Raw genomic sequence first — 19,884 nt, forward strand, 5'->3', positions numbered from 1 at the left:
GTTTTCTATCTCTGGGAGGTCCCTCTCCTGTTTCAGCGCTCGTGGTAGCCAGACCTACACTCGCTTGTGCCTGTGTCGCCGGCTCTTTGAGCCGGTGTTTTCTCTGGGTGTTTCTTTTCAGCTTTTCCTCTTCCTATTTGGCAAGAATCTTGGATTTATGAACGGATTACACTGTGCTGTGCCCTTTTCGTGTGTTTTAGTGCAGTGTGGTGCTTTTATTATGTGAGTTTATAGTGACCATATGGTGGGGGAGCCGGCAGGTGTTCTCGAATGTTCTCGAGTGCGTTAGTGGCCCTTTCTTTCGGTGTGGGGCATAGTGTTTGCTCATGGCCTCTGTTGTTCAGCTCCCTGTGCGTGTGCAGTGTTTTGAAGCCACTTTTATGGCGTTTTGACGTACTTTGCGGTCTTTTGCGCCGCTGAGTGTTGTGTGTCTCCTAAGCCCAGATGGGGGCGATAAGGTATGATATCTTTTCAGTTTATCATGCCTACTACCAAGTGCCAGTTTTCCTCGGATGGCAAAGGGTGCGCATACGAGTTTTCATGCGATGGCCATGACTTGTGTGTGCCCCATCGTCCTTGTGTTTCCAAGGACTTCTTGTTTGACACTGACAAATTTGAGAAGTGCCGAGAAAATGTGAAATTCCTCCAATCTGTGGGCAAGGTAGATAAGCTTTGCCTCCAGCACACTTCGCTGCGCCAATCATGGGAGGCAGTGCAGCGTTCGGCCAAGAGGAAAGGGAAGCACACGGTCTGGAAGGACGAAGCCTTCCGCCTGGCTTTCATGGGCCGGGGCTCTCGGACAGCGGTCCCGTCTACCCCGTCCTCTGCTGGCCGCTCCTCCCCCCCCTCTTCAGTCGTGGAGGAGCCGGTACCGGGGCCATCTTCGGTACTTCACGATCCCGTGGCCAGGGATCCGTCTCCAGTGGTGCCGTCTTCCGCTCCCCTGGCCCCCCCTCGGAGCCTCTGCCTCCTAACATCCACGAGCTCCTCTCGGGGATTTTGGCCCATCTCTCCTCTGCTGCTCCTCTGCTGTGTGCCCAGTCCTCAGCTTCTCCTCTGATGGCGGACCCTCACCCTGCTACATCTCTCCCCCTCTCTAGTCCGGCATCTCAGCTGTACGGGGAGGATTCATTCCCTGTCTCGGACGTCCCCCCTTCGGAGGAGGAGTTGGAGCCGGAGGTTTTTCCAGAGTCGTGGGCTCCTGTGCCTCCTAATTGGCAGATGTCTCAGGTCGCCGGGTCGGCCATCTTACTCCGCCGAGATAGGGCCTCCCAGGGGGAGGCGGCTCCAGTGCCTGGTCAGGAGGTGTGCTGGGGGATGTCGTGCCACTCTCCTCTTCCTTCCTGGCATTTTCGTCCCCTCTCTCAAGCGACCCAGCCTACTCCTACCTTGCCGTTACCGTCCGTGGATGAGCTCTCGCGCTCCCTCTCGGTCCTCTCTTTGTTTGCGGGCCTGTCTCCTCCTTCCCTTTCATCCTAGGGTGAGGAGTCGACGCGGCACTCGATGGGCGTGTCATGGACAAGTGGTTCCTTAAGGTGGCCAGGGACTGGTGGGATCAGTCGACGGCATGGGCCCAAAGTGCTCCTGTTCCCAGACCAACAGCTAAGCCCAAGACTCCTCTACTTCCGGTCGGGGACTCTCTGTACGCCCGGGTGGGAGTTTGGCTGTCGGCGCGTTCTCCACCCTCCTTTCCTTCTCCCTTGGCCACCCCTACGTTGGAGACGGTGAGGCAGGCCGAAAAGGACAAGGCTTTTGCGTTGGATGCCTTTTCCTCTTTTCAGGCCTTGCTGATGGCGGAGAAGATCTTGACGGTTCTGTCACAGAGGCAGGATCTGAACGCATGGGTGTCCTCTTCACTCCTGTGCTCTAACCTCCTGGCAAGGGGCTCCGGCGATGGCTTCTTCCTTCACTCAGGCTCTCTCATCCCACTTAGCCTACTGGAGGGAAGCCGTGGCTCCTCTGCCATCTCCAGCGCAGTCGGCCCTTCTCATGGGGGATCCGCTTGGAGCTTCCTTTGGGTCTACACAGACAGTGGCGGATGCTCTCGCACGGTCCCCTCAGGTTGCGGTGGTTTACCGGGGAGCTCCACCAAGCCGCGCAGGCTCTGTGAGAGCGCGCTTCATTGTCCCGGGCCGCCCCTCCTCGATACCAAGGCCCGTCGCGCTTCCAGAGGACCTCCAACAGATTCCTCCCCTACCCGTCAGCTTCTTGCCAAGCCCAGTCCTCTTCACAGGAAAGGAGAGCTCCGCCGGGTCGGGACGGCGGTTTCTCTACCTGTAGGGCTTTGGGCCAGTCCGTTCGGACTACAACCGCAGCACCCCGGGGGTCGCGGCGGTGACTCTCCAGCGCTGGGTCGCCTGTCCAATGCAGCCGACAAGTGGCCGATCGGCACGTGGGCAGGCAGGGTGGTTCGTCAGGGCCTCTCCTGGGAGTGGGCTCAAGGCCATGCCCCGCGTCTACGGATGCCTCCTCCCTTCTCATCAACATCGCCTTAGCTCTCGGCAATATTGCAGGAGATGCTCCTCCAAGGGGTATTGGAGGAGTATTTCGGCCCTGTCTTCCTATCCCGTCCCTTCTTGGTCCCTCGGCGGGACAGGCAGGAGCCTCGTCTGGTCATCGACCTGTCTGCTCTCAATGCCCACATCGAGTGTCATCACTTCAGGATGGTGAAGCTCAAGCAGGTCAGGGAGTCCCTTCTTCTGCACTCTTGGTTGACTTTCCTGGACCTCGCCAATGCATATTGGCATGTGCCAATAGGTCCGCGTTTCCGTTCCTACCTGGCAGTGCAGGACTGCTTCCGCGTCCTGCGTTTTACAGTCCTGCCCTTCGGTTTGAACATCACGCCACGAGTCTTCACCAAGATCACGAAGACTCTGGCATCAATGCTGGCTGACGTCAACATCAGAACTATAATGTATCTGGACGATTGGCTCGTCCAGGGGTCGTCGAGGGAGGAAGCCCGAGCTGCAACCGCCAGGACCGTCTCCATCAGTGAATCTCTCGGGTTTCATTTCAATTTTCCCAAGTCTCGTCTCGAGCCCACTCAAGATCTGCAATGGCTTGGCATGTGGTGGGATACTCAGACTTCTACCATCCGCCTGTCCGAGGACAATCGGAGGAGAGTCCTGCAGCGGGTCAGGAGGGCCTCCTGGTCCACCACCTTCACCCACCGCATGTGGACGAGGCTCATGGGCTCCTTGACGTTTGCAGCCCAGGTGACACTGTTGGGGCCTCTGTGGTGCAGGAGGCTCTGGTGGGAAGGCAACAGGGTGTTTCCGTTTACGGCCCTGCACCGTCTGTGCCCAGTTCCACCACACCTTCACCGGCTGCTGCGTCAGTGGTTGTCTCCGGGCCTTCTGGAGACTACGGTTCCTTGGAAGCTGTCAGCACCGCAGCTCCAAGTCTATACAGATGCTTCGGACAGCGGTTGGGGCTTCCAGGCGTCCGACGGTCGACAGGGCCGGGGACGCTGGGAGCAGGCCGACGCGCAGAGGCACGTAAACGTGAGGGAGTTGATGGTGCCTCTGCTTTTCCTTCAGCAAGAGGCGGACCTCCGGCAACTCCACGTCTGCTTCTACATGGACAACGTAGTGGCAGTCCAGTGTGTGAAGAGGATGTGCTCCTCCCAGTCGATCTCCCTCCTCAGGACCTCCGAGGCCCTCTTCAACCTGGCAGCATCGCGCCATCTTACGCTGTCAGCCGTGCACGTGCCGGGCAGGGACAATGTCTGGGCAGACGCGTTGTCCCATAGCGATACTTCCTCAGTGGAATGGTCGCTCGACCCAGACGTTTTCACGAATCTAGTGGAGTTGTTCGGTCTGCCCAAGGTGGACCTATTTGCATCATCGGAGAACCATTAGCTCCCATAGTACATCACCAGGAGCGTGGTCACAGCTACGGGAGGGCCGGACTCCTTTCTCATGGATTGGAACACATGGGGGTTCGTTTATCATTTTCCTTCCCCACCGACGACGGTGATAACGGCGGTGATGCGCAAGCTGGAGACGTTCAGGGGCCGAGTTCTTCTCATCGCCCCTCTCTGGAAGGCCCAGCCCTGGTGCCAACGTCTACTGCTCTGGTGTCCTTCCCCTCTACCTTTCTACAGACTGGTGGTACGGTGCCATGGCGTCCGTAAGTCTGGAATATCCTCCAGCTTTCACGCGTGGAGTTTCTGCAGGCGTGCTTGACCACCTCCCTCTCGCCTGCGGTCTCCTCTGATGTCATCAAGGGGTCCAGGGATTCCACCCTCCGCCAGTACGAGTCGGCATGGAAAGCTTTCCAGCTTTTTCTCCGCTATCAGCCTTTTTCTTATATTTCTTTACCTCTTGTTTATGACTTTTTGTCCTATATGTTCCATGTCAGAAGCAGAGCTGCCCTGACCGTCGCCACCTATGCGGCTGCTCTGGCGGACCCCTTGTCATTGGGGTTTAACCCCTTCGCGCCGGATGTTAAAAAAGCCCGCCTGTATGATATACGGTGAAAAGTGCCGCGCCTGAGCGCGGGAAACTCGTGCAAGCTTGTCATACTTGTCGTCTTTGAGTATTATACTGCTATTTTTTAGTCACTATATCGCCTTCGAAGAGGAAAGTGGACGCTTCTCTCTTCAGAGAAATAGAGAGAGAGAGAGAGAGAGAGAGAGAGAGAGAGAGAGAGAGAGAGAGAGAGAGAGAGAGAGAGAGAGAGAGAGAGAGAGAGAGAGAGAGAGAGAGAGAGAGAGAGAGAGAGAGACATTTGCTAATATTTTAGACACAAGCGGGACGCATGTAGCTTATCTTCGAGAGGAAGAGGAAGAGAGAGAGAAGGAGAGAGAGAGAGAGGAGAGAGAGAGAGAGAGAGAGAGAGAGAGAGAGAGAGAGAGAGAGAGAGAGAGAGAGAGAGAGAGAGAGAGAGAGAGAGAGAGAGAGAGAGAGATTTGAAAATTTGTTGTTTTGTATTTGTGTGTGTGTGTGTGTGTGTGTGTGTGTGTGTGTGTGTGTGTGTGTGTGTGTGTGTGTGTGTGTGTGTGTGTGTGTGTGTGTGTGTGTGTATTTACCTAATTGTATTTACCTAATTGTAACATACGGAAAAGAGCTATGCTCGTGTTGTCCCGTCTCCATATCTATTAATGTCCAGCTTTTCTTAAAATCATGAATATTCCTTGCGTTGACCACTTCCACGTCTAAACTATTCCATGCTTCCACCCTTCTATGAGGGAAGCTATATTTTTCACATCTCTCCTATAAGTGGCCATTTTAGTTTTTCCCATGCCCTCTCGACATTCTTTCATTCCACATACACAGATCTTCCCTATCCATTTTTTCCATGCCAATCATCACTCTGTATATTGCTATCAGGTCTCCCCTTTCTCTTCTGTTTTCCAGGGTCGGAAGTTGCATTCTTTTCAGTCTGTCTTCATAAGTCAAATCTCTTAAGTCAGGCACCATTTTTGTTGCAGCCCTCTGTACTTTCTCTAGTTTCCTTATGTGTTTCTTTAAGTTCGAGCCCACTGTATTGTTGCATATTCAAGCCTCAGTCTTATCATTGCAGTAATTATTTTCTTCATCATTTCTTCATCTAAATATACGAACGCCACTCTTATGTTCCTCAATAAGTTCAATACTTCTCCAATTATTTTGTTTATATGTCTCTCTGGCGATAGGTCATTGGTAATTGTCACCCCAAGGTCTTTTTCTTCATGACTGGTTTTATGTCTTCATTTCCTATCTTGTACATACTCCTGATTCTTCTTTCACTCTTGCCAAACTCTATTTTCTTGCATTTTGTCGTGTTGAACTCCATTTGCCATGTACAGCTCCATTTCCATATTCTGTCCAAGTCTTCCTGGAGTAGTTCGCAATCTTTGTCACATCTCACTTTTCTTAACAATTTTGCATCGTCTGCAAATAGGCTCACATAACTGGACACCCCATCCACCATGTCATTTATGTAGACCGCGAACATTACTGGTGCCAACACTGATCCCTGTGGAACTCCACTCTCCACCAAGCCCCATTCTGATGGTCTGTCCTTAATTATTGTTCTCATTTCTCTTCCTACCAAAAAGTCTTCCATCCATTTTAGTAAACTGCCATGCACTCCTCCTACCATTTCAAGTTTCCAGATCAGTCTCCGTGTGGTACCTTATCAAAGGCCTTTTTTAAATCCAGATATATTCCATCAGCCCAACCATCTCTTTCCTGTATTACATCTATCACCCTCGAATAGTAACATATCAGGTTTGTCGTGCATGAACGCCCTTTTCTAAAACCAAATTGACACTCACAAAGTATGTCATTTTCTCCAAGAAGTCTGTCCATCTATTCTTCACCACCCTCTCACACATCTTAGCTACCACACTTGTAAGTGACACTGGTCTATAGTTCAATGGGTCTCTCTTGTTACCTGATTTATAGATTGGGACAATGTTAGCTCTTTTCCAGTCTTGGGGCACTACACCTTCCCTTAATGAGGCATCAATTACTTCTCAAACTTTTTCTGCCAGTTGCTCCCTGCATTCTCTTAAAATCCATCCTGATACCCCATCAGGTCCCACAGCTTTTCTCACTTCTAAACTCCCCATCATATTCTTGATCTCCTCCACAGTTACTTGAAACTCCTTCATAATCCCTTTCGGTTCCATTACCAGTGGTTTGTCAAAAGCAGTCTCCTTTGTGAATACCTTCCGAAAGCATCCATTCATAGCCTCTGCCATTTCCCTGGGATCCTCACTGCATACTCCATTTACTTCTAAACTTTCAATACTTTCTCTATTTTTGATGTTGTTGTTCACATGTCTGTAAAAAAGCCTTGGTTGGTCTTTACATTTATCAATTATATCCTTTTCTTGTTTCTTTCTTTCTTCTCTTCTAATCAACACATATTCATTTCTTGCTCTTTTGTAACTTTCCCACTGCTTAATCCGTCTTTTCCTTCTCCACCTCTTCCATGCATCCTCTTTTCTTGTTCTAGCCTTTTCACATCTATCGTTAAACCAGTCCTGCTTTCCAACTTCTCTATGTTGTCTTATTGGTACAAATTTTTTCTCACCTTCTTTGTGTGTGTGTGTGTGTGTGTGTGTGTGTGTGTGTGTGTGTGTGTAGCTGCGGTGGCGAGTGGACGTATTGTGTGTGCGCTCCGTTTTTGGCTGTGGTTTTTATAGTTAGCGAGTGGTGTTTGTGCTTGGTGTCTGTGTGTGGTGCTTTTGAGTGTTAGTGAAGTGAAAGTGTGTACTGCTAGTGTTAGATTAGAGTGAAACAGTGGTTAGAATCAGTGTTTGTGAGTTAAAAGTATTTTGGTAGAGCGAGGAGACTAGGCTTGTAACTGTCAAGTTGACCTTGAAAGAGGATTAGTTGACCTCACTTAGGCCCCCCACCACCGCGGTTCCCCACCCGCCGTCACCAAGTATTTTTATTTGTTTGTGAGTTAACAGATTGTAAGTTAGTATGGCGGTAGCTACTGAGGTATATCAGAGTGTGATTGAGTGCGTGAAAGAGAGTGTTGAGATGGGATTGGGAGAGTTTGTTGTGTGTGAGATGTGTGGGCATGACAGGAAGGTCGTTGACTTTTCTGAGTGTATGGTGTGTAGGCTCAAGAGCGAGAATTTAGTTCTTTCTCTTGAGCACCGAGAATTACGAGAGGAAATCAGAAAGCTAAGTGAGGGGAAAAGTGCGAACAAGTTCTCATCTTTGAGTTGAAGGAGGAGGTTAAGAGGCTTGGGGAGGCAGTGGAAAAAATTAGGCAGGAGATCAGTGTTAGGCCGAAGGTTGGACCTTCTGAGGGCGACAGGGTGGCTTGGCCCTCTGTCGGGAAGAGCAGAGTGGGGAACAGGGAGCAGGCGAGCCAGACGGGGAAAGATAGTAGTCAGGATGGGCAGAGACGGCAGGTTGCGAGGGGAAGGAAAGCGGAGGCAGTTAGGAAGGATAGGACTAAACCTGTTGAGTGTGAAAATAGGTTCGGTTTGTTGGAGGGGGAGGGGGAGAGTGAAAGTGAGACTGGAGTGAATGAAGTGGTTGTGGTGAGTGAAAGGAGAAAGAAGGGGGTAGAGGAGAGGAGGAGGAGGGTTGTGCGTAGCACACCTCAGGTGTGTGTGGTGGGTGTCTCTCAGGTTAGGTATTTAGATAGCACTTTCTGTGGGGAAGACAGGGATAGGAGGACGAACGTGTGTATGCCTGGTGCAGGTGTGAAGGCAGTGAGTGAGGAGGTGCAGAAGAGGGTTGGGGGGATGGAGAGGGAGGGTGTAGTAGTTTTGCACGTAGGTGGGAACGATGTCAGAGCAGGTGGGTCAGAGGAGTTAGTGGCAAGATTTCGGGAAATGTTAGGCAAGATAAGGGAGAGTGGTAGGAGGTGTGTAGTGTCAGGAATCTTGCCTCGTGTGTATGTTAGCAGGAATGGTTGTCTAGAGCCATTGGTGTGAATGATCGGGTAAAAGGGATGTGTAAGGATGTGGGTGTCAGCTTTGTGGATGTATGGGATAGGTTCTATGGGCAAAGGGATTTGTATGCTAGGGATGGTGTGCATCTGAGTAGGAAGGGTGTGGATGTGCTGAGTGGATGTTTGAAGGGGGGAGTTGGGATGGAGTGTAGGGGGTGAGGTAGCAAATGCATTCCAGAAGAAAGATGCTAGACATAAATTAGATAGGATAAACAGAGATAGTGAAAAGATTAGGAAAGATTTCCAGGTGCAAATAGGAGAGAATAAGATTGGGATTCCAAATAAGGAGACAGCATCTAGGAAGGTAGCAGGACTTAAATGTTTTTATGTAAATGCCAGGAGTCTTAGGAACAAGAAGGACGAGTTATCTAGTTATATAGTTGAGGAGGACTTAGATGTTGTATGTGTCACAGAGGCATGGGTAAATGAGGAAAAGTTTAGGAAAATAGGAAAGAATATGAAGTAGATGGATACATTATGTATTTACACCAGAGAATTGGTAGGATAGGTGGAGGAGTAGTTATTTATGTAAAAAAATCCTTCATTTCCAGTCAGGTTAATGGTATTAAGGTAGATAACAGAGTAGAGTCCTTATGGCTGGATGTTAGAGTAAACAAAAGTAAGGTTATTAGAGTAGGAGCTTTTTATAGACCACCTAACCAGTCAGCAGATGTAGACAACCTTATGGTAGATGAGATAAATAGGGGTGTACTAGTCAGACAATTATCTTAGGGATTTTAATCTTAAGTCAGTAAACTGGGAGAGGATGGTAGGAGATGCTAGTGAAAATAAGTTTATGGAAAGTTTTCAGGATAACTATTTAGTGCAGATGGTAGATAAACCTACTAGGGGGAGGAAGGTTTTAGACATAGTACTAACAAATATTGAGCATTGTTTAAAGGAAGTTGAGGTAGGAGAGACTTTAGCAAACAGTGACCATCATATAATTAGATTTATCATTAATTCCAGTAGGGATAATATAGTGAATAAGACTAGAGTCCCAAACTATCAGAAAGGCAATTATGGTAGGTTACATCAGTTATTAGGAGAGGTAAACTGGGAAGATAGTTTTGGAAATAAAACTGCACAGGAGATGTGGGATATTTTTAAGGTTGTAGTAAAGGGTATAGTGATGCAGTGTATCCCTTACAAAGATATAAGGCAGAGAAACAGGAAGCCATTATGGTGGACTCATGAGATAGGTAGCCAGATCAGAGAGAAGAAGAGGGCATACAGAGAGTTGCAGAAAAGTGGGAAGATGTAGATTTGATTAGGTACAGACAGGTCAGAGATGATTTGAGTAAGGTTATAAAAAAAGTAAAAGGCAGGCAGAGATAAAACTAGCTAGAGCTGGGAGTAAAGATCCCAAAAATTATATAGTTATTACAAGGTCAGTGATAAAAGAAATAAGGATAGGATTGGACCACTCAGAAAAGATGGTGTAGTAGTGGATCAAAATGAAGACATAGTAGAATTATTGAATGAACAATTTTCTTCAGTATTTACTAGGAAAGAATAGGAAATCCTGTTACAAACAGTGCGACGAGTAGTTTAAGAGCTTTAGAAAATATTGATATAAAACCGGGAATTATTAGGAAATTTATTCTTGAACTAGACGATAGGAAAGCTAGTGGTCCTGATGAGCTACATGCCAGAGTACTTAGGAGGGTGTAGACAGTATTTCTGAAGCACTTAAGTTAATCTTTGAAAGATCACTTAGGTTTGCTGAGATACCTCAGGACTGGAAGTTAGCTAATGTTACTCCAATATTTAAAAAGGTAGGAAGGATGATGCGAATAATTATAGACCGATCAGTTTAACTAGTATAGTATGTAAGATACTAGAGAAAATCATTAAGGGTAGTATTTGGGAGCATTTAAATGAGAATAGATTAATTAGAGATACCCAACATGGCTTTAGATCAGGGAGGTCCTGTCTTACAAATTTGCTCGATATCTTAGAATATATTACCAAGGAGTTAGATGATGGAAATAGCATAGATGTTATATATCTAGATTTTAGCAAGGCGTTTGATAAGGTACCGCATAGGAGGCTAGTGTACAAATTGAGACTACATGGGATAGGGGTAGGTTAGTTGATTGGATTAGTGAATGGCTTTCTGATAGGAAACAGAGAGTAGTATTAAATGGGGCAATGTCTGAGTGGAAGGAAGTGGTTAGTGGGTACCCCAAGGATCAGTGCTAGGACCTCTTCTTTTCTTGGTGTACATTAACGATTTAGATATAGGAATTAGTAGCAAAGTATCAAAGTTTGCAGATGATACTAAGATAGCATGTGCAGTACAGGGTGAAAAGGACAATTACAGAATACAACGAGACCTGGACAGGCTGATAGCATGGGCAGACAGGTGGCAGATGGAGTTTAATTCTAAAAAGTGTCAGGTTATGCATTTAGGTAAAGACAACACAAACTTTAACTATGAGATGGAGGGATGTTGGCTAGAGGCAGTAGAGGAAGGAAAGGATTTAGGAGTAGTGATAGACAGGACTATGAAATTTTCAAAGCAATGTTTAGAAGCAAGAAATAGGGCAAATAGGATCCTGGGTTTTATAAATAGAAATGTTAGTTATAAAAGTAAGGAAGTGGTGCGTAGCTTATATAATTCCTATGTTAGGCCCCATTTAGAGTATTGCATACAGGCCTGGTCACCCCACTATAGGCAGGATATCAACATGTTAGAAGCAGTTCAGAGAAGAGCAACTAGGATGATACCAGCATTAAAGCGCCTGGAGTATAGAGATAGATTAAAGGAATTAAACATGTTTTCATTTGAGAGGAGATGTATAAGAGGATATGATAGAGTTATTTAAAATGTTCTCAGATACAAACTACATAGATGTGAGATCTTTCTTTACCTTAGAGGAGGGAAGTAGGACTAGAAATCATGGCAGGAAGATTAGAAAGCAAGGCTGCAGGTTAGATATAAGAAAATATTTCTTTAGTCATAGGGTGGTAGACTTCTGGAATGCATTGCCAGAGACGGTTGTAAATAGCACTAGTTTGACAATGTTTAAAAACAGATTAGATAAGCACTTAAATTTATTAGATTTATAATTATGTATAGTGCTGCATGATAGTTTTTATAAGAAATTTACTATAGTTAAACAAGACATGATCCCCATGTATGGGGATCACAGATTGTAGAGGAATTCGCTGCAGGACTTAGCCCTGTTAATGGGCCAAATATTTAGAATTAGTATATAATGTATTGTGTACTTGTAAGTGTATCTTTAAGTACTGATGACGAGGTCGCTGTGCGACTGATACAGGATAACCTAGATGGGCCCTGGTGGCCCTTTGTTATCCTATTATTTATGTTATGTTATGTTGTGTGTGTGTGTGTGTGTGTGTGTGTGTGTGTGTGTGTGTGTGTGTGTGTGTGTGTGTGTGTGTGTGTGTGAATGTTACAAGGCGGACGATGTAACTTATCTTCCGAGAGGGAGATGGGGAGGGAGGAAAAGATGGGGAGGAGATAGAGAGAGAGAGAGAGAGAGAGAGAGAGAGAGAGAGAGAGAGAGAGAGAGAGAGAGAGAGAGAGAGAGAGAGAGAGAGAGAGAGAGAGAGAGAGAGAGAGAGAGAGAGAGAGAGAGAGAGAGAGATGGGAACAGTCTATGCCATTGGGTAATTTTAGACACAAAGCGGGATGCATGTAGCTTATCTTTAGTGATTGGTGGAGACAAGGATGGTGGGAGGAGCACTAGGATTTCAAGGACAGCATACGGCGTGTGTAGTTGGTATCCAACACACTATACGGGACAACTGAACTGAAGAAAGCTCAGAAAAGAAATATGACGTCTATGTAGGCGTCACCGTATATGCTACTGGGGCTTCATGACGCCTACATAGGCGTCACCGTATTGAAGGGGTTAACATCACCATCAGAGGACGGGTCCTGGATTTACCGAAAAATGGTCACTTCCACCAGCAGCCTCCTGTGAAGAGACCAAGAATCTTCTGGTCTCTGTCCAAAGTCCTGACCCTCCTTCAGAGCACTCCTTTTACTAATTCTACCCCTCAACAGAGCTTGCGGAAGGCACTGTTTTTGGTGGCCATGGCTTCTGGCTTAAGGGCTTCCCAACTTCACGCCCTTATCCGGCACCCCTCCTGGCTGGTCTTCTCCAGGGATGGGTGACGGGTCTCCCTTGCACCTTCTCCCAAGTTCTTGGCCAAGAATGAGAGGGAAGGACACTCCTTGGTCCCCATTGTGCTCCAGGCGTGGATGGAGGGACATCACCACCACCCCCTCTGCCCTGTGGAGTCCTTGCGACGGTATGTTAGGTCGACTTTCGGTCCCTAACATACCCGTCTGTTCATCTGGCCTGACACCCACAAGCCCCTATCCAGGATCCACATCTCGAAGGTCCTCTGCGGGGTGATAAAGGAGGCGGATCCAGGACATGCACCAAAGGGGCACGAAGTGAGGGCCATGTCAGCCACCATGGCTTTCCTTCGCCACTTCTCCTTGGACCAGATACGGGAGCACGGACAGTGAGCTTTGGACTGCTCCTTCGTAGCCCACTATCTGGATCGCACGCTGGAGGAGGTCCCTTGCACCTACATGGCAGGGCCTCCTTCACCTACCCGCCAGTAGAAGGAGTCTTTGCCGCTTCCAGAGCCCTTCTTACTCCTCCCGGACCCCCCTCTCCGACTTGATGGGTCGGACTTTTGAGGGGGGGGGGGGGTAGCTTCGTTGGAGGTCTGCGTTCACCCGACGGGACCAGACCCCATCCCTCCCAAAGGTTGCCTCAGCTCTACCGGACCGTCCTCCACACACCGGTCCAGGTATGCTGCTCTCTCGGACCGTTCTCACTCTGCCAGGTTAGAGGTTTACAGTACCCTTCCCTTTCAGTATAGTCTGGCGGCAGATCCTTCCTCCACTTGTGATGCAGCTAAACCCGCACTGGAGCTGATTGTACCTCAAAATGCGATGTTTGAGTTACCAAACTATTGTTCAAAAACATCTATTTTGAGTGAAGCAGCTCCAGTGCGGGTGATCGGGGCCCTCTTCCTCCGCCAGATTCTGTTCTCGTGCTTCACATGGAACGGCGTCTTCTTATCAGGAGAGGGACCTCCCAGAGATAGAAAACGGGATGTAGCGAGGTTGGGTATGGGGGTTTGGTTCCTATTGGTAGGAGTGACTGCGCTATTGTGATTGTAGGTAGGGGTTACTGCGCTATTGTGCTGATTCTATTTTGAAGATAGTGTTTCCTATGTGCGTGGGGCCTCATTTTTTAATGAGATGTTTCAGCGATACCCTGAGGTGTAGTACTACACAGATAGTACATTGTGCACTCAGTTAGTACAGCTAAACCCACACTGGAGCTGCTTCACTCAAAATATATGTTTTCGAATAATAGTTCGGTAATTCAAACATCACATTTTCATCACTCCTCAATGTCATTGCCGAGTAACACTGACAAAACATCACTCAGAGTACCGTTTCCTCCCTCTGGATCACGGGGGTTGCCAGATGTTGCCTCGAAATGGTAAAAGATGACCTATTGTGAGGGAACATATGTCTCAAGACTCAAGCATAGATAGATAGAATTAGGTAGATTAAGCACACTGGGACTGCCTCATATAGGCCTGGTGGCCTCTTGCAGCTCCCCTCCTTTCTTATGTTCCTATGTAAGCAGGCGAGTGAGAAAACATGCCAGATACCTCCACTTGCCCCAGGACCAATAGTGAGAGGGAGAGATTCAAACGTCTAGCACGGAAAAATCATGATTACATGTATGATCCCCACTTCTCCGCATGTGACCCTACAATCGTACATATACGATCACCATAATTTAAGGGTTAAAGCAAGTTTGGTGTTCATTAAACGAGCAGATAGTAGTAAAATGAAACATTCGTTGTAACGAAATTTCGTTGTGTGAACCTTCGTTAAGCAGGGGTTGCCTATACCCTGATTCTCTCATGGTATGGGGAAGTTTCAGTGGAAGGGGACTTGGGAGCCTTGTTGTACTGCCGAAAAATGTAAAAGTAAACCAATATGTTTATTATGAACTCTTAAATGACCACCTGGAGGATTCTTTTAATAGTTCAGGTGCTACCATCTTTCAGAAAGATCACGCCCCAGCCCACACTGCTTGTTGTGTTACTCAGTGGCTTAAAGACTGTCATACACCTTACATAGAAGACTGGCCAGGCAATAGTCCTGATATTAATGTAATTGAAAATATGTGGAACCACATTAAACGAGATCTGCAAGGTAAAGATACCAGCTTTGTGACCAAGCTTGAGGCAGCCATTTGCCAATCCTGGACTAGTATAACCCCTGCACACCTTGCCAAGTACACCACTTCCATTCCAAACCATCTTCATGAGATTATCGCACGTAAAGGCTAGCCATCAAAGTATTAGATGTAAGGAGTGAGCTTTTGTTCATTGATTTATGACTCATTCATTCTCCTCATCACTCATTCTTGTTAACCATTCATACTTCCTTGTTGATCACTGTACAACTTATTCTGAAAAATCTCTTACAATACTGAGGAAAAAAATAAAAAATCATCTTAGCCTAAAGAAAGGTTCACATATGCCAATTCAAGACTGAAATTGCAAGTCGCTAGAGTTTCTGACTGAATAAATATCACTGCCTAGCGAATGGAGAAATCATTCACTAAACAAGACCAACATGTCGGTCTTGTTCAGTCAATTTGCGATTTTATTTATGTTGAGATGTAACAAAAAAAGCTTTGAAAATGCGGTCTAAAGGTGTAGAGAAGATGTTAGAGTTGGTGAGGGAAAAAGAACACATCTTGGATCCCAGAAATTAATTATACAAAAAAAAATAAATAAATAAAAATAAACAAATAAAAAAAAATAAATAAAAAAATAAAAAAAAGCTTGTACAAATTGTTGTTCAATGAAATACCTGCCACTCTCCAAGAACTGATTCCCTTAATGTAGGGTGTTGTTGGAGGTGAGGATTGAAGACTTGTCAGGATTTAAATTGATTGCAATTGTGCATAATCATCTTAAGATTAGTGTGTGGTAGACACTCCTTTCTTTCCTTCTATTTAGCCAAGGACGTATCCACAGGCATTTTCTTTTCTGTTGACTCTTCCAGTACGCCAAAAGAAGAGCAACCACCACTTCAGCATCATCACTGGAGGAAGACATCTTGGCAGGTAGCTGTTTGTTTACATTCACTTCCCGCCAAGGCACTAGTCGATACTTTCCAGTTGTTATGTGTGATGCTTTCTGACTAGAAAGCCTATGTTGATACTTCTAGCAACTTACAATTTCAGTTGCAAATTTACATATGTGAACCCACCTTAATGTAACCATGATGCAGTATGCATGGCCTTAGATAAGTCACGAGCACTCTGAGGATGCAAAATACGTGTCCCCATGTTGAAGGGGTTAAAAAAATTCTCACTCCTTTGGTCAATTACAAAAAATTCCAACTCCTTATTGTCTATTATGAAAAAAAAATCTTATGGTCAACTTCAAGTGATGAATAAGCTACATCACAACATTCTAATCCTAAATATCAAATTAAGCCTCTTACAGTAAAAAGCACCCTAGTGGGTCCTTCATGCTGGGCAATGTTGCGGATCATCTTGGTAAGGAGAGGGTCACGGTACTTGAGAACTCGTTTCATCAAAAGCTTCAGGCCAGCGCCCTCACAGATCAGCTGGGCATTACGTTTGTTGGCAGCAAGATTCACTGCCAGAGCCATCAGCTCCAGGGGCACCATAGGCTCAGGGGAATTCAACACCAACTTCATAACCTATAAATGGACAGGTTCATGAAAGCTCTAAAAGATTTCTTCATAATTTTAACTTTACGGAGATGCACATTATATAGCTAGCGTTAACATAATGGTCCTTAAGAATACTTCATATAGAAGCTGTATCGATGAGCATTGATGTGCAATGTACATATCAAAGTGCTACTATACATGAGTATATTATAGACAGTATGAATTACAATCATCAAAAAATATAATGAAGATTAGGTTATGTTGTGAAGACAAAGAAAACATCATTAAAAAAAAATAAAGAAATAAAACTTACTGTTGGAATGCAATCTGTGTATGTGAACATGGACTTGCACTTGTCATCCACACTGAGGTGGTAGAGAACAGCCAACACTGCCTGCTGATGTCGCTCCTCTGCTGCATGGAAATGAGATACTTGCATGAATACATAGCACAGCATTTAACAGCAATACCTTTCTACCTATCTACTATATATCAGGCTGGCAATCCTACAAAAGGTGACCAGAACTAAGCATTACATATTCAAACATAAACACTTGCTTATGAAGAAGGCAAGACTAGACCATTAAAATTGAAATTAAAGTCTCAGGTGGCAGCCGAGGCCTTGCTGAGGAGGGCCTAGAAACTTAAAGACTACAAGGAAACCAAAACAATTTACATAAGAAGAAATATGACACAGGAGGAAAGAATGAAAATGAGAGAGCTTGTAACTGAAGTGAGAGAGAAGAATGAGGAAAGAGCTGAGGAGGAAAAGGCCAAGTTTTTTTGGAGGATGAGAAATGGGAGGCTGAAGAAGTGGTGGATAAAACAGACGGAATAGACAGTACACAGACTGAAACATGGAAGAAAGAGATTAGGAATGGAATTCAAGTGACATACACGAATATAGATGGATTTCTGTCTGAAAGGCTAGAATGTATGGATTACCTAAGAAACAGTGAACCAGACATAATGTGTGTGGTGGAAAGAAAGTTAAGGCCCGAAATAAAGCTAGATTGGTTTGATGTAAAACACTACAAAGTATAGATAAATGATAGAAAGAATAAAGGAGGTGGTGGTATAATGGTTTTTACTAAAAAGATCTGATAGTGAAGGAGGTGAACTTTAGTAAGGGAAATGAGGAAGTGATAAGTATGCTTATAACAGAGGGTAAGAGGAACATTCATATTATAACAGTATACATACCACCCAGAAACAGTGCTTGGAATAATGAACAGTATCAAGTGGTGATGAGAAATACTCTAGACAGAATGAAACAGCAACTCACCAGAAAGGATAGAGTGATAATAGTCGGGGACTTTAATTGTGAGGAAATAGTGTGGGAAGACTACGAAGTGGTGAATGGTGGTGAGTGGGCAGAGGAATTGTTAAACGTAGCAACAAATAACTTGATGACACAGTGGGTGAGATCACCAACAAGGTGCAGGGGACAGGATGTTGCAGCGAGGTTGGATTTGGTATTCACCAGGGGCATCTCCCTAAAAGAGGAAATTGAACATGAATGTCCCTTGGGGAAAAGCGACCATGATGTCCTAAGATTTGAGCTGGATAAGGAATTACGCATGGAAAAGAGTGTGGAGTACAAGGAGGAAAAATTAAATTATGTCAGGGCAAATTATAACCATATAAGAGAGTTCTTTAATGAAATTGACTGGTCTGTGGTGTACCAGGAAGTGGATATGCAATTGAAATATGATAAATTTATGGATTTATATAACTGTGCTGTGAAGAAGTTTGTGCCATATCACAGAATGAGGACTTTAAATAATAAGCAGTGGTTTAATAGAAATTGTGAAGAAGCAAAAAAGAACAAAGAAAAGGCATGGAAGAAACTTAAGAAAAACAGTGATGTATTATCAAGAGAAGACTACAAAACAGCAAGGAATAGATATGTTGAAGTAAGGAGAACAGCACAAAAGGAATATGAACAGAGAGTGGTGGAAAACTGTGATAGTGACCCTAAAATGTTTTACAAATTCATAAATGGAAAACTAAATAAAAGGAGGCAATAGAAAAGTAAAAGTTGGGAAGAAGTATATGAGGATGCTAGAGATATAGCTGAAATATTGAACAACAACTTTTGCAAAGTGTTTACAAAGGAGGAGCATTTTACAGGAGAAAGGCCTATGGAAATAAAAGCAAATGCATGACATCATGGTTACTAAAGAAGATATAAGGAAAATTATAAGCAATCTGGATATTAATAAATCAATGGGGCCTGATGGCATATCTGGGAGGTTGCTGAAAAATGTAAGATCAATTGTTGAACCCCATATTTGATATTGTGGAAACCTCCATACGAACAGGAATAGTCCCGAAAGAGTGGAAAAGAGCTGACATTGTGCCTATATATAAGAATGGAAGTAGAATGGAACCGTTAAATTACAGACCAGTATCGTTGACTAGTATATTGTGCAAGGTATGTGAAGAAGTAATTAAAGCTAAGTGGAGTGAGTATCTAGAAAGTGAAAACATTCTGAGTGAAAGGCAGTTTGGTTTCAGAAAAGGAAGATCGTGCGTATCCAATTTATTATGTTTTTATTCAAGAGTGACTGACATACTACAACATAGAGAGGGATGGGTGGATGCTATTTACCTGGACTTGAGAAAGGCCTTTGATAAAGTGCCACACAATAGACTGATGTGGAAACTAAAGAAGATTGGAGGAGTAAATGATAAACTAGCAAAATGGATGGAAAATTACTTAAGTGGGAAGAGAAATGAGAACAGTGGTGAAAGGTAAGAAGTCAGAGTGGAAAAAGGTAACCAGTGGAGTTCCACAAGGGTCAGTGCTTGGTGCCATCATGTTTTTTATTTATGTTAATGATATGCCAGTAGGAATAGACAGTTACATGAATATGTTTGGAGACGATACTAAAATTATGAGGAGAGTAAAGAATGTGGAAGATTGTAACAAGTTACAGGAAGATCTTGATAAAATATATGAGTGGAGTAAAGAGTGGCAGATGGAATTTAATATAAACAAGAGCCATGTTATGAAAATGGGAAGAAGTAGATACAGACCAAACAGGGATTACAGGCTGGGGATGAGAAAATTGAAGAGACCAATGAGGAGAAAGACTTAGGAGTAACCGTGCAAAACACTCTATCACCGGAGAAACACATAAACAAGATATTTTGGAAAAACATATAACATGCTTCAAAATATTGGTCTTGCATTCCACTACCTAGATGAAGGAATGATGAAGAAGATACTATGCACTTTATTAAGACCCCAGTTAGAATATGCAGCTTGCATCTCATCACCACACATGAAGAAAAATGTGAAAAAGGTGGAAAGGGTACAGAGGCTGGCAACAAGGATGGTACCAGGATTCAAGGAGTTAGACTATGAGGAAAGACTGAGGGGAGATGGGGCTGACCACATTAGAAGAGAGAAGAACAAGGGGTGACATGATAACTATGTATAAATTGGTGAACAAGATTGACATATTGGACAGAGGATTGATAAAGGTGACCACAAGTAATCATCTCAGAGGACATGGAAAAAAACTAATAAAAGACATCTGTCTAAATGACGTGAGAAAGTAGTTTCCCGCATCGTAGTATTGATAAATGGAATTAACTGAGCAGTGATGTTGTTGACACTGTGTGTCAATCAGATGAAAGAGAGATATGACACGAGTAGACAAGGAGACAGGACACAGAGAGCTTAGCTCGTGCCCTGTAATACACAAATAGGTAAATACAAATAGGTAAAT

At 45.0% G+C, this 19,884-nt stretch overlaps 1 protein-coding gene across 6 annotated transcripts in view; it reads right to left on the reverse strand.

The window, feature by feature from the left end:
- LOC123508982 (kinesin-associated protein 3-like) overlaps window positions 1-19,884 on the reverse strand; it is a 224,708-nt gene that overhangs the window by 66,530 nt on the left and 138,294 nt on the right. For all 6 annotated transcript variants that reach the window (XR_006676061.1, XM_045263086.1, XM_045263084.1 and 3 more), the window contains exons 9-10: window positions 16,458-16,558; window positions 15,950-16,171 (exon numbers count right to left, since the gene is read on the reverse strand). Coding sequence is in view for 5 of the 6 variants with exons in the window: in XM_045263086.1 (XP_045119021.1) it covers window positions 15,950-16,171; window positions 16,458-16,558 (323 nt within the window). In the remaining variant the exon portion in view is untranslated. The remainder of the gene's footprint in view (window positions 1-15,949; window positions 16,172-16,457; window positions 16,559-19,884) is intronic.

This window comes from Portunus trituberculatus, chromosome 25 (genome assembly GCF_017591435.1).
Source record: "Portunus trituberculatus isolate SZX2019 chromosome 25, ASM1759143v1, whole genome shotgun sequence".
NCBI classification, from domain to species: Eukaryota; Metazoa; Arthropoda; class Malacostraca; order Decapoda; family Portunidae; genus Portunus; species Portunus trituberculatus.